Consider the following 24,797-nt stretch of genomic DNA (forward strand, 5'->3'; position numbering starts at 1 on the left):
CTTAACTGGCGCTAAACTGCAGCTATTTTAGGAGGTCAGCCCACCAGCATAATGTGTCATTTGTTTCGCCTGACGTCAAAGAGAGAGAGAGAGAGATTGAGAGAGATTGAGAGAGAGAGAGAGAAAGTGAAGGATTTGTAAATGAACACACATCAGATTCTAGGGGACCTATAGTTTACACAACAAACAGTCTCTGTCTTTGGTAAATGTGAGATCAGACTTTATAAAAACTCATGATCCGGTTATTTTCACGTCAAGGGCTCCCAAACGAAGGAGCTGACACGCTGAAAGATGTTGTTCCTCGGCTCTAGCTCTCCATCTTTCAAAGATATATCATCCTAAAGGCACTCCTCAATGAATAGCATCCATTGTTTGACAAAGGATGACTAAAAAAAAAAAAATAATCATAAAACATGATGCACTTTTTTTTTTATAAATTCATGTCTATTCTGACTTACATCAACTTAATAACACTTCTTTCGGTTCTATATCAAAACCACTAATGTAACAATTAATTTTTTTTTATACATATAAATAAAGGAGTACTTCATCTAAACAGGTGTGTGTACACAGTGGATGTAATTTATGTGGCTATTTTTAAATTGTGACTTCCTGGTAATGGAAGAGGTAGCGCGTCCCCCTGCGTGTGTGAAACAAGAATAAATAAATACATAATAATAAAAATGCGGTGGGGGAAAAAAAAAAAAGGTGAAATTATTCTGATAGACATGAGCCGTACTGTATGACCCCTTCCTCCTCCTGCCATGGCAACTTCAAGGAACCGGAGCAGGGGGGATATGGGAGGAGCGACTGATCCGAGGTCCAGGTGGTCCAGGCTGCGTAAAAACGCACCAAACACACGCCAGGCTCTTAACGAAACGACTCGTAAGCGTCATCCGGTCTACTGCTGGCACCTCTATGAATGAGCTGTTTTTCGGGGGAGAACTGCTCTCTGGATTTGTTGCCGGATAAATAACATTAAAGAGCAGAGAGGAGCTTCGGTGGTGCGTCGCCGCCATCTCTCCAGAAAAAGCGGACAAAACGGCACCGGTCTGAAGTTTTTTTCTTTTTTCTTTTTTCTCCTCTTTTCTCCCAATCAAAGACGGCTTCTTGTTTCAGCGACAAGTGGAGATATGTTCAAGAAGACCAAGAGCAAAGTGCTGGTGGATTACGCGTCTGAGGAAGACGACATGTCCTGGCACTACCATCACTCCTACAAGGTAATGAGACAGGACGGGAAGGAAACAACGGTATACTCTGCTAACAATGGCAGCCAGTTATATGCTCAGTGATGCACAAAACGGATTAAAGCTGGTGTTGGTGTAATGGTGTGCAAGTGCAACAAGCGTGTCAAAGTGAGCGCAAATGGACGTGAAAATCAGTTTTAAGCCGGTATTTCTTTTGTTTTCCGAATAAGAAGCGACCTAACAGACAGGTTCACAGAGACTCAGGAGAAGCAGACAGAAGAGAGGGACAAGTGCTCAGACTCAGATCAGTGAAAGAGGAGAGTGACAGAAAATGCTCAGAGGTCAGTGAAAGCGGTGCTAACGAGATAATCACACACTTATTCTAACCAGCTTTACATGGATACTGCACTGGCATTTAAACTGGGCAATGGAAATGCAAATCCGTGTAAGTATAAAACAAGGTTATCAAAGTGGTACATGTCATTTGAAGTGCAGTAAAAAAAAAAAAGGGAGTTTGTGTCAACTCTGAATTTATTTGCATTCTTCAAACGTCAGAGCTGAGGTAGTAGACTCCAGTTCGTGAATGTCTCCATGGTGTGGTTATGTCATAGTTGTATTTCTCAGGTGAGCAACAGTATGATATCAGCAGGCAGCTGGCGTACAGTGCAGTATACAAGAAAATGAATCCATAAATCCTAAGAAATATTCATCCTTAGTCTAAATATATTGAGATTCTTGAAGTGGTGTTTTCTTTAACCTGGTGAGTTTCAATTGTTTCACTTAAATCGAGCCTAAAACGAGAGGAGGAGAAGGACGTTGAGCAATTCCATTCCAGTCCGTCCAAATCTCTGCACAGATAAAAAGCTCACTGGGTGTTTTTGTCTTTAACAAAAGCCAGAGTCACGGTGGAGTCAAAATAACGTGCTATCGGCACACTTGCGGTATCTAATCAGCTCGCCGTAGGTGTGATAAAAAATAAAGCTTCTTTAAACTGTGCAATGAATCAAGGTTTTATGGGGAGGCCTTTATAGAAAGTTCTGCTTTTTCCGGGGGAATTATATTTAACCTTTCAGGACTACGTACGTGCAGTTCATTACCTAAAATTGGAATTAGTTCCCTAAAACACTAATGGCAGCGTCATTGCCTGCAGCTCTGCCGGTTTGCCATCACGCTGCATTCACTGGATGTATAAATGTATCGTGCAGTTGGCAATTGGGAAAATCCACCAACACCATTTCCCATAATTTTTCATGTATTGTTGTGATAATGTTGAGATCTGTGACCCTTGGCTGGCTTCTACCGGCTTAAGTCGACTTCCATCCTGGGAACCAATGCATGAGGAGCTCACAACTGAAGAGCTGCTCTGAGTTCAGTTCGGGCCCCTGTTTCCATATTGCTCGGTTGATAAGAGCCGATTTGAAATCAGAGCAGCGGCTTCTGCGCGGAATTCCTGAGAAAGTCACCGGGGAGGTCTCCTCGAGTCGCCATGGCAGTAAAGTACATCCAAGGGGTCAGGGGTCGGATCATAAAATGTCGTAAACACAGCGAAGAGGCAGAGCCGAGCCGGCGGTGACACAGGATGAAGTCAGCACAAAAGTTATCATAACACAGTCTGGAAGATTTTCCTTCCTCTTATTCAAATTGAGGTGGCTACAACATCTGATGCGGAGGGAGAGAGAGAGAGAGAGAGAGAGAGAGAGAGGGGACAACGGAGCCAGAGACCTGTGGCATTTTTGCTTTGTGATCACACTTCAGCAATACCTCTTTGTATTTAAACTCCTTTGGAGATCCTGAAGTTTCTTAAGATCAGACATGCTCTTCCCAAGTAGGGAAACATTTAAATTCCGGGTTGAGAGATACGAGGCTTGACGGTGAAAGGGTGAAAAGTGAAAGTTAGTTATTCTAACACGCACATGGTGGTTATTAGGTGACTTCATGGGATACATTTTGACTTGTAGGGAAAGCGCAGGTGAAATAATTGATGGCTCAGTTCCTTTATGTGTCCCAGCAAACCATGATACGTGGATTGCAGTCATAATGGAGACACCTGTGCTTCCCCTGCTGTAATAATAAAAATGTGTTGTGTGGAAAAGGTAATTTATTGCATTGTACTCTTTCTCTACATTGAAGTTGAACACACGGAAACACATGCATGTTTTAGCTTTCAGATGTCCATCAGGAATAAAGATCCTTGAATACACCCGGAAATCACATTAAAACACCATATTCATATTCTAATTTATTCAGATAAACCTTTAATGGTGCCCGTTTGTCAAAATTCAGACCGAACAATACAAAACAAACAAACCTGCGTTACACTTCCTGTTTACATTCTTTATAGACGGCAGACGGGGAAAGCCCCCACAACTTGTAGGTATAAGTGGAACCACTTTATATTACAAGTTTCCCACATGCAAGTACACATATTTATGTCGTCTGATAGGACTGTGCAACAGTTCAAAATATGAAAACAAAGTTTATTATCATAGACCCTAAAAAAGAAGGCAGAAAATCTTCATTTTTTTTTGTCATTTCTGCTTAAATAATTAATTTACCAGTGAAATTCTACTCAGTTTTTTTCTTTTGAGTCAGGTACATTAAAGGGGAACTACTGTTTTTTACAACCTGGACCTTATTTCTGGCATAAAATACGACCATTTACTCACCCATATAACTTTTGTGTAATTTGTAGTCAGTCGGGAGATATTTAGATCAGTGTATATCCATATAGTGGAAGTGACTGGGGCACCAAATCACAGCCTCTAAATAACGCATTATCTGCCGTGAAACTCGTTCTTTTCACCAATATTTTGTTATGATACGCTAGTGCTATTCCCCATTGAGTCAGGAGTTACCTGTTATCATCATCCGATGTCTGTAGATTGACCTATAGACCCCGGATGATGTCTTCTGACCTGGATGATGTCATCTCTGAGCATTGCACACACCCGCGGCAGTCGGCTTGTTTACCTGTACTGCTATGGTTCATCCACAACCTCAGAATCGGAAAAATATTCAGCCATGTTGCAAAACACTAGCAGTAGCAAATTACATAGCAAAACAAAATATTGGTGAAATTAATGAGTATCGCGACAGATAATGTGTTATTTAGAGGCTGCGTTTCGGTGCCCCAGTCACTCCCACTATATGGATATACGCTGATCTAATTATCTCCCGAACGACTGCAAATTACACAAAAGTTATATGGGTGAGTAAACGATCATAGTTTATGGCAGAAATAAGGTCCAGGTTGTAAAAACCAGTAGTTCCCCTTTAATATGGACAAAATATGTTGTCTCTGTGGTGTCGTTGAGTTGCATTTGCAATAGCTTTTTTAAATGTTTAATTTTAATGACTTGTTTATCCAGGGAGGTTTAGGTAGCTTTACCGAACGGGGAAAATTGCCAAAAACTGCTCGGGACAACCGCATTCTCATCTGTTGACTACTGTGCAGCTATGTCGGATCAGTAAAGGGTCAAGTTTCTTGCTCGGGGCAACGTCAGGGCCTGCGTTTTTACTTTCTTCTCACGCGTTCATTCAGGTGGTCTAAGGAAATCAGGCCGGGGACCTAACCTTGTTCAGCACGAAGGCTCACTTGTAGTCATTACAAGACACAGCAGGTCTATTTCTTTTGGTTTTCACTCTCTTATCTCTTTGGATTTAAAGGCAGAACAGATGATTTACATGTTGTGAGTCAAAACCAGATCAGAGACCAGCAGGCAGGTACAGGCAAAGTATAAAGGGATACGACATTCAGAGGAAAGGAGGAAGGAAAAAAAAAGAAAGAGAGGAGAGAAAATACAAACCTGAAGTTAATATCACTTCCCTCCCTCCCTCCCTCCCTCCTTCCACAGTTGCTCTGGGGCGACAGCAGGCCCCGTGCCTGCTTGCTTGCTTTCTTACCATTCACTCTTTATTGAGGTTCAACAGGCCGCAAACAGCTGCAAGCTTGCAGAAGGTGCCCCTTTCTCTGTGACTCAAAGGGGTAATGCACCTGAATGCTTAAATAACACCACTCTAAATCCACCATCTTTGTGAAGTGAGATCATGACAGCACACCCGAGGTCTTAGCAAACGTCTCACATCTAAATCAACAGTGAGACAGAGGATAAGAACGATAAATCAAACCTGGACCTGGAACAAATGCGTTTGTTTTGTTTCACAAGGTATTGCAACACGAGGCCAAAAACTGAGATTAATTGTTTGAATCTTTTTAACGTTTAATATGTAGAAATTTCGATTTTTTTAAATTTTTTATGCTGAGTTGTCACTCTCATGTCTGTCCATAAAATATGAAGCCAGATAATGGCTATAATGGCTATAAGCCAAGAGAAAGCTTCAGCACATGATAATAACATGTGAGCATAACATGTGATTATTGAGTTGGAATACTGAAGTTCTTTTATGTTCTTTTAAAGGGGAACTACTGTTGTTTACAACCTGGACCTTATTTCTGGCATAAAATACTTTTGTTTACTCACCCATATAACTTTAGTGTCATTTGTAGTTTCGGTGCCCCAGTCACTCCCACTATATGTATATACGCAGATCTAAATATCTCTCGAACGACTACAAATTACACAAAAGTTATATGGGTGAGTAAACGATCGTATTTTATGCCAGAAATAAGGTCCAAGTTGTAGAAAACAGTAGTTCCCCTTTAACTTCAAGTGGAGAGTGAGTGGAGCTTTGGCGGTCGGCTGACAAGTACTCGTCATTCAAAGTTGTTGCACCTGTATTTATGCAGAACTTTAAGCCTGGATATAGTTTAAATATTGATTCATACAAAGTTTTGCCTTATTACAATGGGGAAATTAGCTATACAGACCATAACAATTTTTGTTGGCTTCAGTTTTCAGCCATATTTCCCATAGTGTTCCTTTAATTATATTGTGGTGTGGTGTAGAGTTCTAGTGAAATGTTCTAGTCTGGATCTCTGGGTTGGAGAATGTGGAGTATTGCCGGAGGGCTTTGTGCCAGCACTGGTTCTTTGGTATTAGAATTCACAGTGTGTCTTTACTGCCCTGGTAAGCTGCATTTTTGAAGCACTGTGCTAAAATGTACACGCAAACAGACACAAAGAGGGAACGAGAGAGAGGAAAAAAATAACAAAAAAGGCCCCCCGAGGTGCGAAACAAGAACTCTTGTTTTCTGTCGTTAGGAACTTTTTTTTTCCCAACCCTACCAAAAAACAAAACAAAAAAAAAACACTCCTCCTCCTTCTCCCCCGAATGAACTCCCCCTTCACTCAATCTCCCTCTGTTTTAAAGCTGTTAATTCTTTTTACGCTCCAACAGTAGTCAGCTATCAGTATGAGTGTGTGAGGAGAGATCTTTGGTGGAGACCGACCAGACTTTGCCCAGACATGTCCACCCACAGTTTCTCCTCCTCTTTCTCGTGAAGTGGTTAGATGTTCGAAGTTCTCATACCTTTGATCACTAGAGGTGTGCGATACCGCTAGATTTGGTATCGATCCGATACCAAGTAAATACTGGGACAGTATCGCCGATACCGATACCGATATCGATACTTTTTAAAAATTAAGGTGGATGCACCATCAATCTGAATCAATCTAAATCTGAATTAATTCTCATGACATTTTAAGTGTTTTCGTGATTTGCCTTTTGGATTATTAATCAATTAAAGTTCAGTACAGAATTTGGTTTATAAGTAAATAGAAAATACTTTATCACAATAAAAGTTTTTGTTCAGAAACAAAATGATCACTTGAGGACAAATAAAAACAAATTATTTTTCAGGCATGTTCAGAAACTACAATACAAACTTAATCTCTCCCTTCATTGAACTTTCTGGATTTTCTTTTCTTAAATAAACAAAGTGTAGAAAATTATCACTCCACAACAAATATTATAAATAATGTAAGGACGTGTTTAGGAAGTACAATACAATACAAAAATAAGACAACATTTCTCCCCTTTAGTGCACTTTTTTTCGTCATATCAGCGATCTGTAGGGGCCAAGTGGTAAGATACAGTGGTGGGCGGGGATTTTAAAAATTTCTATATGCTTTTACAAGTTTGTTGTGTTACCACTGTATCTTACCACGTTTTTACAAATAGCACAACTTGCTATCGTTTCATTTTCGGCCCGAAAATATAACCAAACAGCCTTATTCTTTCTCTCGTTGTGTGTAATGCGTTGCTGCTGGCCGAGCCTGGTAGCGGTGGGCGGTGTTCGGTCACCTGGCGCTGCGGAGTCACGTGACAGTACAACAAACACACGCGAGGGGGAGGAGGAGCAAAACGAGCCTGATCTGCTCTGTGACAGCAGCGGCATCTAGACAAACAGAGTCGGGTCGCTTCTTTAATGAAACGAGAGAAACTGAAACTTAAGTATCGATCTCATTACATTGGTATCGATCAATCTCGATACCAACGTTGGTATCGATATTATCGATATTTGGATCGATCCGCCCACCTCTATTGATCACTTCACAGGAATTCTGGCTCAACTACGGGAGTCTCAGGCTCTGTTCAACGCCTGATGACTTCTAGCTGTCTCTTTCTTATGATTTGATGTCTTTAAATCTTTTGGGTTTGGTCATATATATTTGAGAGGAGATATTTATTTATAAGATCAGGATGGAGGACCCAAATGGAGACACTAGAGTGCTACGCATTGGCGTAACCTACGTACGTAGCTTATGCCAATGCAGGCCATTTATACTTGTACACTCGTCACCCTAACCCAAATGCTAGTTGGCGCTGTGTCTTTTTTGTCAGTTGGGTTAATTTTTGTTTCTACTTCCTGCTTCACATTCAGCAACCGCGACTGAAACTTTTGCCGAAATTTCAGTCATACAGATGCTTGTACCCTCCTCAGTTAGGCTTTCCTCGATGTGTTCCAGCGTTATTGATCCAAAACAATCAATTCAGAAATTGCGGAGATGGAGAAGCAGCCGGAAATACTAAAGCGGAAACATGCTACTACCAAACGGACCAACCATAGCATAATCATACATTTCTGGGGAGGTGCATGTCAGCTAGGTCTGCGTAGGGTCTGGTCAAATTGACGCAGAAGCATAAACCGCCTCTTAGTCAGACTGATTCAGTTAGGTCACCTTAATGAAGGTGAAGGGGAGAACTGGCCTGTAATGGCAACAGAGGGAAGGATACAGTCGGAAGGATAATGGTAGATCAGGAACACAATGACGGACAGGTGCAGGGTCAGGTTACAGGTAAACATGTTTGGAATGCAGTGGCATTACATTTGGTGCCACTTCCTCCCCATTTCATAGGTCTAAATGATTAACAGGGTCCAATATTGAGTGAGAATGCTTCAACCAGAAACCACCACAAATGGCTGCAGTGTAATCAAACCAGCCACGGACTGACTCAACCGATAGGTACAACTGGCTTATCGACTTATTGTTTTTGCCATTATCCTTCTGTGCTTTCATTCTGGACTGGAACCAGATCAAGTAAAAAAAAAAAGCAGCAGCTGGTCTGTCTGCTCTTGGAACAGAATTTTATCTTCATAGAAAAAGTGCTTTGGTGTAGGATTTTGTAGGAGAGGAGTGATGTCAGCTGTTTGTGGCACAACTTCAGTGTGTGTTTCACAGAAGTAGCGCCACTTTCCGTACTCAAACTCAGTAACCTTACCTTAAATTTTAAATGCCCCCATCAATAATTTAGACACAGAAACAGGAAAGTTTGACCCAGTTTTAAAGATACCAGAATTCACCAAAAGTTCAAGTTATAGGGGAATTATCGTTTTTTTACAACCTGGACCTTATTTCTGGCATAAAATACAATCGTTTACTCACCCATATAACTTGGTGTCATTTGGAGTCATTCGGAAGATATTTAGATCCAGCGGAGCGCCACGTATATCCATATAGTGGGAGTGACTGGGGCACCGAATATTTTGTTATGATACGCTAGTGCTATTCCCCGTTGAGTCCGGAGTTACCTGTTATCATCATCTGGGGTCTGTAGATTGACCTACTAACCTCTGACCTGGATGATGTCATCTCTGAGCACCGTGTGCACCCGCGACGGTTGGCATGTTTACTTGTAATTGCTTGTTTTTTGCAACATGGCTGAATGTTTTTCCGATTCTGAGGTTGTGGACGACGTTTATGATGGACGGTCTTACCATTTTGAGCCAGAGTATACGGATGAGGAGCTTGTTGAAAGGAGAATGCAGAGAGGAACAGCTGGCCAAAGAACAACAAACCGCTGCACGTGCGCAAATAAATAATAGGTAACTCCGGACTCAACGGGGAATAGCACTAGCGTATCATAACAAAATATTGGTGAAATTAATGAGTTTCGCGGCAGATGCGTTATTTCTAATTATATGCGTTATTTAGAGGCTTTATTTAGAGGCTGCGATTCGGTGCCCCATTCACTCCCACTATATGGATATACACGGATGTAAATATCTTCCGAATGACTCCAAATGACACCAAAGTTATATGGGTGAGTAAACGATCGTATTTTATGCCAGAAATAAGGTCCAGGTTGTAAAAAAACGGTAATTCCCCTTTAAGGTTTAGTGAAGTTAACATGACTAAAGGATTCTTAATTCATCACTGCGTTCATCAGTATCATTACTAATTAGATGTAGGCTACAGCACGTATCAAAACAAAGTGCTTCACATTAAAACAACACAGATATTATTCAAAGGATATATTGAAAATGGAAATTTAGCTTGAACAGTCAAACACAATGGAACAAAAATAGCTTTGTTAAGTCTAAATAGAGTCACGTGATGCTAAAGCAAGAGGTCATGTGTCTATTTTCTGTCTTTTGTTCAAGTTTTTTCTCAGAGATCTGTGGTTTCCCCTCGTTTTCTCCGGTCCTCCATCCATCCATCGCTCATTCTCGCTCTCCAAACACACCGTGTTTATGTTACAGCTCTGAAGCGGTTGCCTCCTCTCTTACAGGAAGACATGTGCACACTCCACACACACACACGCACACGATCCTTTCACTAAAGTGGACGGTATGAGCCTTTGTGCTTTTGGGGTTGCTATTTGTGTAAACTCACTGCGGGTGTATGTGTGTGTTTGTGTGTGTCCCAGGACAAAGACATAGAAGGAGAGGAAGAGGAGGAGGAAGCTGTCACTGCAGTATCCAAGGTAAACAGCAACTTCACAGCTATTTGGACGTAATACAGACACAAGCTCGCTATCCGCCTCCAAACACAAACTCGGCTCATGCAGTTTTAACCTCTGACAGTTGCCCCTTAAAGATATGCACTCAACCAACGCGCTCTTATCTACTACACACACAGTCCACGATGTCACCAAAAACATCCATACGTTTCAAGTGACCTCAGCGCTCCCAGTCCACGTGCACACTCGAGCTCTTGTCAATTTCTTCGTGTTTGCAAAGCGTTCCACGGTACAGCGGAGGTAAAGCAGGAGAGTCGGCCGACTGCTGAGGCCGCAGTGTTTATCTGTAAACACACCAGCCTCTCGCTATCATCCCCTGCTTTATCCTTTAACCTTATCACTGGAAAACTGTCTGGTTTGTTGTTGCGGCGCATGTGTCTGTGTTTGTACTGTTATCCGAAGACGGACGCCACATAATGCAATAATAATGCCTTTTTGTGGTGTAAACAGTTAAACTGAAATTTGAATTTATGATATTTTATTAATTCTTCAAGATGGTTTTCTTCAAACCTAGCACCAAGGCCTCACACCAAGCCGATCATCGATTGTCGGTGGGCGTATGTGACTGTCGTTTTTGCAGTGTTGCCACTACTCGGACCACATTTGGACGTGCAAAGATTTTCAGAACAACACGATCATCTAGAATGAATAAAGTGTAGACCCGCCGATCAACGTGACTCAGGAGAGGCCAGCTATGTGCGACGGTTTGTAGCTCTTCTTAGCTTCCGATGTAATAGTTGTTCTTCCAGTTCCTGCCCTTTGGACGACACATGCTGCCACCATGAAGAACGTTTGTGCTCGCCGACCGTCGGCTGTAGATCTGTTCAATTGCAACTCTTCATAGCTAAGACTCAGTCGCCTTTTGTTTCAGGCAGCTCTTTGGCGTTGGTTTGGTGTGTCCAGGCTGTTAAACTTATGCTTTTTATGTATAGTTTTGACCATAAACCTTGCACATAATATCAAGTAAATTAATGAGGTCAAGGAAAATCGCTGCATACCATTGGCGTCATTGGCGATGCGAGATACTCATCCCCAAATTTGTCAAACACAGACCTCTTAGTACATTTTTTTCACCTATTTAATTTTAAAGATAATTGCTGTAATGAAAAAGGGATGAACTACATTGGCTTTTGTCACCAACCAAACCAGCTGAGCCAGCACAAGCTCGCTAGTATTTTACCTGCGTAGAATGAGGCGTCATATGAGAGCGGTAATGTGACCTTGTTGACTCGTTGTCCTTAGCTTACCTCTAACTCACAACACTTTACCACTTTAACATTACCCAACTTTGGCTGGCAAATATAATAATCATCAATGCCCTGATGCCTGACTAATGGTATTATGTAACAGCTTGTGATTCTGCAGCGACTTCATGCAAGCATGAAACTGTTTGTGCACGTTTCCTGGCAGCTAACCCTAACCCTTAGACATTTTTTTTTTCGTTTGTAAGTTTTAATGGTGTCAACTGATTTAGCTAACTTAAGGAGGATTTTATACACTAACATAGTAATGGATTTTTTGAAAGCTGGTGCAACCCAATCCTTGATCACCAAATCTCTCCTCAGCTGACTGTTGATCCTTTGGGAACCAAAACAGTTTCAGCACAAAACTCACCACACGTATGTTTAATGTTATATAGAATTTGTGGTTTGCAATTTAAGGTGTAAATTACGTGTAAAGCTTTGTCATCATCGCCCTTGTAAACTATGTATTCGTAAATAAGGGTTTTATGATACGGGTATGTCACTCATCACTTTGTGCATGGCAGATACGTATCATCTCATAATATGTGCTGACAGCAAGTCTTTACTCAAAGGCGTAGTCACGTCTGGACCATTCTTAATGTGTAAAAGCTTGAGTGCAAACTTCACACAGGACGTGCATTGTCTTTGAAATCTGGCCGGTTGCCCGCTTTATGTATAGCTACTGTATGCGACCTTGTTCACAGGACGTATTTCATGACCTGTCTTGTTTGTGAGGACAGAGGTGGCCGAGCTGGAGAAGGGAAGGAAATGCAACATTCTTTCGAGGAGCTGGGCTTTTTGGACTGGAACAATCACTGTGGAAGAAAAACAAGTCTGAAAATAGCCACGCGCTGTTCAGACGCTGCACAAGGCTACAATTCTTCCACGTTCTGTCGTCGTATGCTCATATTAGGACACGCGAAGCGCACACGGAGTCTTGGAAGAAGAGATTTAGCTTTAGCTGTCGATTTCAAGTAGTTTGATTCCTGAATGCTGTACATTTATTTATACATACACCAATCAGGCATAGCATTATGACCACCTTCCTAATATTGTGCAGGTCTCCCTTGTGCCTCCAAAACAGTTGTGACTCAGAGAATCAGAGAACGTACATGGGCCTTCTGAGGGTGTCCTGTGGAGTCTAGCAACAGGATGTTCTTAGTGGGAGCCTTTGGGTCCTATGGGTTGAGGGAAGGGGCCTCTGTGGATCAGGCTTGTCCCAGTGCATCCCACAGATACTGTGTCAGGTTGCATCCTGCTGGGGATGGCTGCTGCCATCAAGGAGTGTCGTTGCTATGGGGTGGGGGTGCCTGGTCGGGTCTAGGTGGGTGCAACATGTCTAAGTAACATCCACACCAATGAATGGCAGGTCCAGAAGGTTCCCAGCAGAACACTGAATTGTCGCAAGATGGTTATTTACTACTCTTCTCAGTGGTTTTAATGTTGTGGCTGATTGGTCACATTACAGTATGTCAGCAAGTCACATGAGGTGTTTTACCGGTTAATTTTAAACGGATCGCAAAATAATAACGTCAGTGACAGTGTAGCTGGCCAAACTTGGCGGTGTTTTGAGCAACCAACCCTTCACTTCCTGTAACTCACATACATGCCCAATGTACATGAACTCTTGGGCTGTATGCATCTTCATACGGGTGCTAGAGATGATTTCTGAAACAATCCCGTAACACTCATCTGGATCAGGCTCATTTGCCTTTTCAAATTTATAGCTGATGTATAAGTGTGGGTGTATTGCTACTCCATGACTCTCAACCGGCAGTCAGTTTGTATAACATAGCATATAGAAATAGATTAAGCTGATGTAGATGCAATATGCTAAGCCGTTGGTAGGTAGATTTTGTTACCTTTAAATAGTGCTAGCTTGCAGTTTCCACCTATTTCAAGTTATCATGCTCAGTTAAGCTACCCATTTGTTGGCTGATTGAGTGGTAAGAACAAGTGGTTGCCCCTAAAAATGAAGCAGAAGGTGTTATATAACCTCCAAATCAAAGATCTGACTGCCATCTCTAAAAGAACATAGGCTAATGCCTGATATCTACAATTCACGCAGCATTTCCAAAAATCTTTAATCCCTCAGCTTCTACCTCAGAGGTATGGATAGAAGAATTTAGCCCAATAAAAGCTCTATTGTTCTGCCAAGCTTGGAGCTGTAGGTAACGCTCCCCCCCACGAGCTTGGTTTACTTTTCTGGCTGGGGAGATTACTGGTCACTGAGCTGCTTTGGATCCAGAAACCTGGACGCTAATGCTGAAGGGAACAGTGAATAAGCAGGCCTCTGTATGTGCAAGCATGCATGGAAACACACAACGGGAATTTAGCTTCATGCACACGCACACACACACACACACATGCTGTACATACACACGGATCTGTTTTGGCATCTCTGGTTTCTGTTCTGCAGAGCTTGAGCTCCCGTGAATCTGATCCCGTTTACGCTTTGCAAAAAAAACGAGAGCTGGAGCGAGAAAGAGTCAGAGCAGGGGCGAGGTGTTGAAATAGCTGAGATTAAGTTTTGTAAATATTTTTTCTGTGATGGTAATATATTTCAAAAAACTGGCAGCGCAGGCATTCAGGGTGATTAGAAGTGAGAGGAGGTTATTTGTTTTTTCATTTATCAGCCCTTCTGTTTGTGAAATACCAAAATGAGACTGTTTGACAAAGTAAAACGTTGAATGGATATGAGAGGGATCAAGAGGCATTCACGGGCGTGTTCAATTAGTGCAGCGCTTGTGTGGCTTGTATTCCGGTCGGACAAACTGTTCTGGGAAAGTTTGTTTTATCCAAACTCAGACGTTCTGATGCTTGATCTCAGATCTGGGGGCAGATCTTATTGTAGGTGTTCCTGTTTGGCTTTTAGAAACGACTCCTTTCATATCCAGCTGGTTGTTTGTTTGTCGTAGCTGCTGTGGCATCCTCTAGTCTCGGAGGTAGAGGACAGATCTGCGTCGTGTGCTGCACCCTGGGCTTTGAACTAATAGTGGGTAAAAATATAGTTAATAAGAGAAGCGGTTAAAAGAGGGTGAGGGGGTTAAACTCATCAATAATGTTGTTTATACTAAGAATGTACCGTAAAGCAAAGGCAGGCACGGATGTGAGTAGGAGTAAATGTTATGACCTTGACAGCTGACGTTGGGAATTCTTCCCAGGCGAGAAACGAAGCCAAAACCTTGTTCTGTAATCGCTGATGAGGGTCCTAGCCGTGCTCGGTGGAAAGCTGCGAGGGCAGGGAGGAATTCTCATGTGACGGGGGAGACCGGGGGCTTCACAGGGAGTGTAGGGTCTCCCAGTGGAATGTGCCAAAGAGTACAGTCAAGTTAAGGCCACTCAAGGCTTTTATCCAAGAGTTTAAAGGCAGTCGTCGGATAAAATTCACCTTAAAAGAATATGCTATTCCTCAAAGAAATATGCTTATTCACTTTATTGTCAGTTTGGCAGATCAATATTACTGTCATGTTTGTACAGCAGAGGAAGCTAGCAGTCAGAAGCCCGTTAGCTTAGCATGAAAAATGGAACCAGTTAGCCTAGGTCCTTCCAGATAGTAGAATCTGAGCTAGCAGAGCAACTGCTCACTAAGAAATGACCCAGTAGCAAATTACCCAATAAAACAAACAAACAAACAATTTAACTAACTATCTTATGCTAACAAGGAATAAAATGTTAATTCGGGAGTTGTAATTGTAGAAGATTAGTGGATGTTTGGACAGTACATGTTTGGCTTTGCTGAACAACTGCTTACCAGTTAGCTAGATAGCATCCTTTTGTTTATATGGTAATGGAGCTAAAGCTAAACCGAGCTTCATATTTAGGGGAAAACAGCTAGCCTGTGTTGATTCAAAGTTCTCCGCGAAGTCACTGTGCGTGACTAAAAAGTAGTTATAGCACTGACCACAAGTTCAAATATTAATACACTTTTGACATGTTGGCATGCTGGTAGGCTGATTTTGTTCGCATTGTAGCCAGGGTAGCTGTTCCCTGCTTTCAGTGCTAAGCTAAGCTAGACTAATCGGCCACATGTTCACCATACATAGAGAGGCAGCTCTTATGAAAAGAAACAAAGAGTCAAAAATAATCTCTTTAATGATGATTTGTGTTTTTTCTCACTTTTTGGTGTGTCTAATGGGTTAAAATGTGGATATATGCGGCTGGATAAGTGATTCATTAGCTTCATTAGTTCGGTGCCAACAAAGCCCAAAACAGAATATCCAAAAATACACGGTGATCAGTCTGAACATATGGTTGCTCTTCTAGATTCCTGCAAAGCTTTACTTTATGAAATCCTCCTCTTCGGGGAGCATAAATCCCTCACAAATAGACGTTGGAGATAACAACAAGCTAATGTGTACCAGATGAGGGCAATATCACTGAAGCTCCGCGTTTCAAAATCAAACGTTCTCTCATCTGCTGGTTTCTGTCAGGAGGCCAAAGTGAAGAAGATCATGTCCAAGAAGGAGAAGAGGGAGAAGAAGATGTTCTCCTCTAAGGACGACGAGCACTTCTTGTTGACCGGAGTGAAGCTGGCGGACCGCAGAGGGTAAGGTGGCACTTCATCACGCCAAATGATCTCCTATACACTGCAGAAGAGACAGCTTGACATGACCAATTAAAAAAATATATACAAAATTAAATCAGATGCACAATCACAGTAAATACTAACATTATTGTAATCAGAGTTGGGAAGTATCTGCGTACATTTAATCAAGTGCTCTCCCAGCACAACTTTCATGTACGGTACTTAACTCATGCTCCCACCCCACTGGGTGATTTAGATGCTAAATATTGTTACCAACTGGGTGACATGTCGGCATTTTATTAAATCTTAGAACACTGTTGCTGAGTTTTCCAGGATGTCAGCACAAAAAAAGATGTAGATGATCTGTATATAGTTAAATTTAAAGGGGAACTACTGTTTTTTACAACCTGGACCTTATTTCTGGCATAAAATACGGCCATTTACTCACTCATATAACTTTGGTGTCATTTGCACAGATAATACATGAAGTAGTTAAGGGGAACTACTGTTTTTTACAACCTCTACCTTATTTCTAGCATAAAATACGATTGTTTACTCACCCATATAACTTTTGTGTAATTTGCACACGTTCAGGAGATAATTAGATCAGCGTATATCCATATAGTGGGAGTGACTGGGGTACCAAAACGCAGCCTGTAAATAACGCATTATCCGCCGCGAAACTCGTCTGTAGGTCAATCTACAAACCCCGGATGATTATAATAGGTAATTCCGCACTCAACGGGGAATAGCACTAGCGTATCATAACAAAATATTGGTGAAATGAACGAGTTTTGCGGCAGATAATGTGTTATTTAGAGGCTGCGTTTTGGTAACCCCAGTCACTCCCATTATATGGATATACGCAGATCTAAATAAATGAATGCGTGCAAATGACACAAAAGTTATATGGGTGAGTAAACAATCGTATTTTATGCCAGAAATAAGGTCCAGGTTGTAAAAAGTTAAGTACTTCAGTCTGCAGTTCCCATCATATTTATGGTCCTTGATCTAATTTCAGCTCATTGCTGACCTTGTTGTCAGACAGTTTTTGACCGTTCACAGCATTGTTTTCAGGCAGCAGGCGGCCACTATACACCACTTGCTCAGAACCAAACTACAGACACAGTTAACTGCCTGAACATAGTAAAGCATTCAGCATCTAAAGTGCCAAATATTTCCCTTAAGAGTTGGTGAATAGCAAAAAAACGCTAACACAGAGTGAGTAATGGACTTACATTTGGTAGGTAGACAAATATGTACAAAAAACTGTATCCCACATCAACCTAGATCATTTATGTCACGTTAATAGCAGGGAGTAGCCATTTCTGGTCAAGTGTGTGAAGGGAAAATATTTACACTCTCGACTGGGAATAATGGCAGCCCTGTCCAACCACTTGTGTTTGTTTATATGCAAGACGGAGCTGCATTTGCCAGCACTTATTAACTTTCAGACTCCTCGAGGAAGTGGAACATGTATGAAGAGGAAAATCCTAATTAATCACTTTGCCGTGATAAACAACCGGGAATTCCTATATAATGGCTCTCTGTATGGGGAAAGTTCAGGTCCCCAGTGTTAAGATGTCTGATACACACTTGTCCCCCACCCATCCACTTCTATTTATGGTTAAGATATGAGTGGCCCAGTTTGTTGCTGCTTACTGAACGTTTCAAATGAATGGCCGGTTTAAAGGTTATACCTCTCTCCGTCTCGTTGGTTCTTTAAAGGTCTCACAAGAAAATCAAGGATGAAGAGAAGGACAAGGAGAAGAAAGACAAACCCGAGAAGGGCCACTGTTTCTGGGAGAGCGTCACTATGACCATGAGGCAAATCTCGCCGGCCAAAAAACCGGAGAAGATGGAGGGCTGGGAGCCGCCACGCTTGGAGAACTTAACCGAGGCTCTGACTGATGAATCCTCGGAAGAGAAGAACCAGGGAGGGGACTTGGAAGTGTCCTTCCCCAACTCTTTAGGGGTCCCGTTGGAATTAGCCTCATGGGGGGGTGGCCGGGGTCTGGAGGAGGACTCCTCCCGCTATGCTAACCTGATGGACTCCAACGATCCAACGGCTGCCGTCAGGTGGACGTCCCGCGCCAAAGTCAAGCTGGCCGGCATCAGCAGGATGAGCAGGGGGATAGTGTCAGAGAGCGCGTGGGAGGGGTTTAAATAGTGGCACTCGACTCCCCTCCCTCCTCACCCCTGTACTATGAATAAAGAGGAGGACAATCTGAACCAAATATCTGTTTGTTTCTGTAGTCTTAGTCCCAATGATGTTAAAGTCAACGTAGCGTTGAGACGCTGTAGTGAGACCTTGAATATAACACATGAAGTTTGTTCCCTTTTCAGCTTTGAAGACACTTTTCAGTCACTGTCATAAACTATAAACGTCAACAAATGAAAGCCTTAAACTGCTGTACCACTTCAACTGTGATATCCACTGGCCTCGGCATTTACAGTAGATGTTTGATGTATTTCTATGTGTCTATCACTGATAAGAGAACCGATGAAGAATATGCAAACCTGCTACTGAAAAACCCTTTTTTTTGTCTATGCAGTCACAACATCTGTGCAAAGAACATCTGAAGCCTTAACTTATACTGTGTATCAGCGATGGGCCGTGCAATCACGAAACAGCTCATGTAAAAGACCTTTGACATCTGGAATTCTTGTGCGTGCTTATGTTTATATGTGTGTGTGTGGAGGAGATTGACGCAAAGTGAAACGCTGAGCCGGCTTTGGAGATGATATGTGGATTCTGCTGTTTTATTGGGAGCATTGTGGCTGATGCTGTGCTCGTGTCATATTAGATTTAAGATGTAGTCCTGGATGAGTCCTCCGAAAGCTCCGATAGGTCCGACTTGACATTTAAGTAATACGGAAGTTCTTGAAGACGTGACAGATGTTGATGATTCACATGAACGAATCATGTGATTAAACACAAAGTGAACGGCTGTGAAGATTTGTAGTCAGTGCGTGGTATTTTAAATCACCACCGTACGTACCATTTGAAGTCAATGTGACATGATATATGCAAAAAGAAAAACAAAATCCAAGCAACTTCCCCAGTGTCATAGCTTAATGTGCTTAAATCTGATACTGAATGAGCCTCTGTACTTTCTTCTTCCTCTAGAAAGGTAGTGGCCGCGTGTACCCATGAAGTGCCTTCCTTGCATCAATAAAAACGTGTTTGCTGTAAATATGAACTCAACCAAATCACCCTGATTGCAAATCTGCTGAGCTTGGCGGCACCAGCTCGGACACGCTTCCTGGTTTCCAGTTACTGAGCGGTGTCGTCTCAGGATGACGTCGGCCTCACCAGCAGCAGAAGTGCGTTTTATATAAAAAAAAGAAACAAAAAAAATGAAAACATGTCCGTTCTTTAAGGTTTCGTGTCTATATATCTGTGTAGTTGATAAAAAAACCGAGTCAGTAATTTTATTTCTACAATGATTCCTTTCGCTTGTTTCCGCATTTTAATCCGTGTAATGAATTTGTTTGTTGCTGATGTGTTCCATGACGCCGAGAGGTGCACGCAGACACAGCTCTGCTGCCAGGGAGGTCTGTGTCCTGTGTTTATACGCTTGCAGAATAAAGATCCTGCCCGACGGTCTGGCTTGACTTCTTTCAACACTTTACAGTTTTAAGTAAATACACTTGGTTTACATGGCTTTGCTTTCGGCACCTGTATGGATTACACTGATACAGAGTCCTTTCACCAGCAGGCGTTTGTAGCTGGCAGACCTCATATAAAACAAACTGATAATAGTTACATGCTGCATTATCCAAATATTTAATGTCTGAGTCATTTATTATTTATTACAGTATTTAATTCTCATTTGCTATTTATCTTCCTATCGTAACGCCTTTGGAAACATAACATTACTGATCACTGATTTTATGCCATATCCCGTAGAGCAGTGGTTCTCAACCTTTTCTGCATATTTTTGATCGACCCTGAGGAACCCCCAATTGATCTGGGGGGTGGCGATGCAATTTGATAGAAACAGCAGAAACTGCATTTTAAATTGCATTATGGCATTTATTCGCTCTTTAAGGCAAATATGAGCTTTCAGTTGTGTCTCAGTCACATTTGAATAAAAAAATGCTATTTTTATAAATGTCATAGGATCTTTTTTAAAAGATATTTTATTTTCACGGACCCCTTGCAGTTACACTATGGACCACTAGGGGTCTGCGGACCCCCGGTTGAGAATCTGTGCTGTAAGGCAAGGCAAGGCAAGGCATTTTTATTTATATAGCGCATTTCATACCAAGAGGCAACTCAATGTGCTTTACATAAAAACAGAACAAATTAGAACACACAGTTAAAAGCAAGAACAAAGAAAAAGAAAAAAAAGAAAAAGAAAAGTGTATTATATATATACATATATTAAAACGATTAAGAGGACTTACAGTGTAAATCCAAGATTACGATTTAAAATGATTTAAAAGGGCTCAGCCATATGCACATGAAAAAAGAAATGTTTTTAACCTAGATTTAAAAGTGCTTACAGTTGGGGCTGATTTCAGCTCTGCTGGTAGTTTGTTCCATTTGTGTGCAGCGTAACAGCTAAATGCTGCTTCACCGTGTTTGGTTTTAACTCTGTGACCCATTTCAGAATTGCGGGTACATTTCAAGTTTAGACAAAACAAGAAAAAATATTTTTTTTTTTTTTGGTAAAACCTTTTTCATTCCCATAGAGAATACTTTAAATTTAACACTTTTAGCATTTGCCAAGCTTACACATGTAAGATTTAAAATATTTAATCTGAAAATCATCGTACTAACAGTAAAATCAGTCAACTCTGTTGCAGACAAATTAGGGTAAATATTTATAGTACTCAAATGTAATACATTTTAAAACCATGTCTTTCCTATGAGAACTTTTGTCTTTAAATCCACCAATTCAACTTTAACTTTTCTAAGATAAAGACTATTTTTTCAGGAGTAAAAACATTGACACATTTAATTGGAAAGTTGCCATTTCGGTTTGCATTTTCTCTAAGTATAGCTCCAAAAATGAATGAAATGCTTTGGAATTTCATGTAGTGAGAATGTTAGTTATGACACAGCTTCTGGTTAATTTGTCAACAATAAAACATATTTCATTATAGCTTTTTTGAAACAAAACTTGGTGAAACAGAGTTGACGGTGATGTGAACAGAGTTGACATGAATAACAGAGTTGACAAACCATGCGTAAAAGGCCAAAAATAGTAACATTAAAACTTTTTAAATGTAGAAATATTTCATAGAACATCTGAAAATCTATAAATTCATCAATTTGAGCAATAACAACACAACAAAATAACAACTGTCACCCTCCTCACTCCCTCGAAAAAATTATTCACTGGCGATTTCAGCCCATATTTCTTTGTCTATTTCAACATGGCGCCCTGTCACTTGGGTTGGTTGTGAGATGATTCTGACAACATCATCAAAGGGATACCACAAAGTATCCTCACGGTTTGGCCAGTAGGAGCGATTTTTCCCCACCTTGTGCATGCATGTGACGTTTGCATGTGTCTCATTGACCTCAACAATGGTCCCAGGATAAAAGTCATCATCATATTTAACGACACACCAGTATCCAATCACATATTTTCTCTCCCACTTGATTACCCTGCATTTCTCTTTTTCTTCCATCTCTCCCTGTCTTTTTCCAAATTTGATGCCCTCCTTTCATGGTCAGCATTTTGCCGTGCCCTGTATTGCCATTGCCTTTCTGCTGCCGACACCTTCATCTTCACCTATCTAGAAAATAACAAAAAATTTTTTGACCCGGAAAGCGACATCAGAAATCTTGCCTTTACACTAAAACTGCCCAGAACCCACAATAAAAGTATAAACTAAAGCAAAATGCTTAGAAGTGATTGGGAACATCTGACTCTGTTAGTAACTGTCAACTCTGTTATCATTAAAATTTTGACACATGTAACAGAGTTGACGATAACAGAGTTGACATTTTCCACCATTTTGTGCTTTAACTCCACATGCTATCTTAAAACCAGATACCACATGTCATGAATAAAACCATAATTTTATGAATTTTCATCATATAATTGTTTTAAAAAAAATGATGGACAGACTCGCTAGAATATCATAGTAACAGATTTGACATATAATTAATCTACTGTTGGTGTATTCTCAACATTTTGTACAAATTCATGAGAGAGAAAGTTTAACATACCATAGTTCCCTCCAAATCTTTTTTGCAAGAGGAAGTGACATCACTGGGTGCAGGTCACATGTTTTTATTTGAATGCTGTAGGGTTTTTTATGTGGTTTTATAACAGAGATAACAGAGTTGACCGGATCATAGGGACAGATAAAATATATATATTTTTAATGTTGAAATCCCATGTATTACAGAAAATAAATACTCTGTGCAACTGACTGTATTTAGTATTTATAGAATTAGCACAAAAAACTGCAAATTATATTGAATTATTTCATGTTAATTCACTATGAACGTGTGAATCACAAGCTGAAGACAGTCAATAATTGGGGGGGTTAGAATGATTTAATGAATATTTTACATATAAATTGTGCCTAAAATACACACCAAACATTATTATTGGTGAACATTCAATATAATTAGCATTATTATTTAAAACAGATCCAGTAAAGACTTTTTTAGGGGGAAATAACCAAAGGTTTTTCTGGGAGACGCGAAATGTACCCGCAATTCTGAAATGACCCCTGTGCTCCACTATCTGACCTGAGTCAATCGATCTCAGAGCTCGACTGGGTTTATACATTGCTAACATGTCATTCGTGTATTCTGGACCTAAACCATTCAGTGATTTGTAAACCAGTAGCAGAACTTTAAAATCTATTCTGTAGCTGACTGGGAGCCAATGTAAAGACTTAAGAACTGGGGTGATATGCTCTGATTTCTTTGTTCTGGTTAAAACTCGAGCTGCAGCGTTTTGGATGAGCTGCAGCTGTTTGATACTTTTTTGGGGGAGTCCAGTCAGAAGACCGTTACAGTAGTCAAGTCTATTGGAAATGAAAGCATGAATCAGCTTCTCCTGATCTGTTTGCGACATGAAGCCCTTAATTCTGGATATGTTCTTAAGTTGATAAAAGGCTGTTTTGGTGATTGATTTGATATGACTGTTAAAGGTCAGATCTGAGTCTATCAGCACGCCAAGGTTTCGGACCTGGTCTTTAGTTTCTAGAGACAGTGACTCAAGGTGTTTACTGACAGTAACCCTCTTCTCTTTATTGCCAAAAACAATGACTTCAGTTTTTTCTTGATTTAACTGCAGGAAGTTTTGGTTCATCCAATTTTTGACTTTCTCTAAACAGTGACACAATGACTCTATTTGACTGCAGTCATCTGGAGACAATGCAAGATATATCTGTGTGTCATCTGCATAACTATGATAGCTGACATTTGAATTCTGGAGAATTTGACCCAAAGGCAACATATATAGGCTGAACAGAAGGGGTCCAAGAACTGACCCCTGAGGAACTCCATATGTCATAGCCACTGGATCGGATTGATAGCTTCCAATGGTCACAAAATAACTCCGCTCCTCCAAGTAGGACCTGAACCAATCTAGTACTGTTCCGCTGAGTCCTGCCCAGGTTTCCAACCTGTTCAGCAGTATACTGTGGTCTACAGTGTCGAAAGCAGCACTGAGATCCAACAGGACCAGAACTGACACCTTGCCTGAGTCAGTGTTCAACCTTATATCATTCAACACTCTAATGAGAGCTGTTTCTGTACTGTGGTGAGGTCGAAAGCCTGATTGAAATTTATCAAAGAGTCCACTGGAGTTTAAAAAGTTGCTAAGTTGATTAAAAACCACTTTCTCAATGATCTTGGCTATAAAAGGGAGATTTGAGATAGGTCTGTAGCTGGTTAACATGGAAGCATCCAGCGTTCTCTTTTTTAAGAGTGGTTTGATGGCAGCTACTTTTAGGGCTTTAGGAAACGCGCCTGATTGAAGTGAGCAATTTATTATTTGCTGCAGATCTGTTTGGACAGAGCTTACAATAGTTTTAAAAAAGTCAGATGGCATTGTGTCAAGACAGTATGTCGATGGTTTAAGATGCTGAACTGTGTGCTCTATGGTTTTTTGGTCAATTGTATTAAATTCTGACATCATAGCTGATTTATTCCTAGGTGGTTTTAAGGATGTTGTCATTTTATTATTTCGACGATTTGTGTCGATATTTTGTCTTATAGATGTGATTTTTTCATTGAAAAAGCAAGCAAATTCATTGCATTTTTCTGTGGAAGAAAGTTCTGAAACTATCTCTTTTGGGGGAGTTGTAAGCTTATCAACCAAAGCAAACAGAGTGCGAGTGTTGTTGATATTCTTATTAATCATTTCAGATAAGTGCTGCTGTCTAGCCTTGAGTAACCCGTGGTTAAAATTAAAAATACTTTGTTTGTAGAGGTCATGGTGAATTTGAAGTTTAGTTTTTCTCCATTTACGCTCAGCTTTCCTGCATTCTGTTTTCAAAGCCTTCACCATCATAGTGTTCCTCCATGGTGTTCTCTGTCTGCTCAAGATCATCTTAGTTTTAATAGGTGCAACAGTATCCATGACATTTGAGATTTTCAAGTTGAAATTATCCAAGAGTTCATCAACTGTCTCTGCACTCACGGCTGGTGACATAGCTATAGCCTCCATAAACTTAGCACTGGTATTCTCATTTATGTACCTTTTTCTAACAG

The 24,797-nt window shown here is 40.9% G+C and overlaps 1 protein-coding gene across 1 annotated transcript; it reads left to right on the forward strand.

The window, feature by feature from the left end:
• Positions 1-881: 881 nt before the first annotated feature.
• LOC311498892 (testis development-related protein) lies at positions 882-19,651 on the forward strand. The gene is made up of 4 exons (XM_084559666.1): positions 882-1,220; positions 10,238-10,294; positions 16,008-16,123; positions 17,831-19,651. The coding sequence occupies exons 1-4, from the start codon at positions 1,134-1,136 to the stop codon at positions 18,270-18,272; spliced, it is 702 nt and encodes a 233-aa protein (XP_084415792.1). The 5' UTR covers positions 882-1,133; the 3' UTR covers positions 18,273-19,651.
• Positions 19,652-24,797: the final 5,146 nt, after the last annotated feature.

The sequence above is a fragment of the Chelon labrosus genome (genome assembly GCF_963514085.1).
Source record: "Chelon labrosus genome assembly, chromosome: 14".
Lineage (NCBI taxonomy): Eukaryota > Metazoa > Chordata > Actinopteri > Mugiliformes > Mugilidae > Chelon > Chelon labrosus.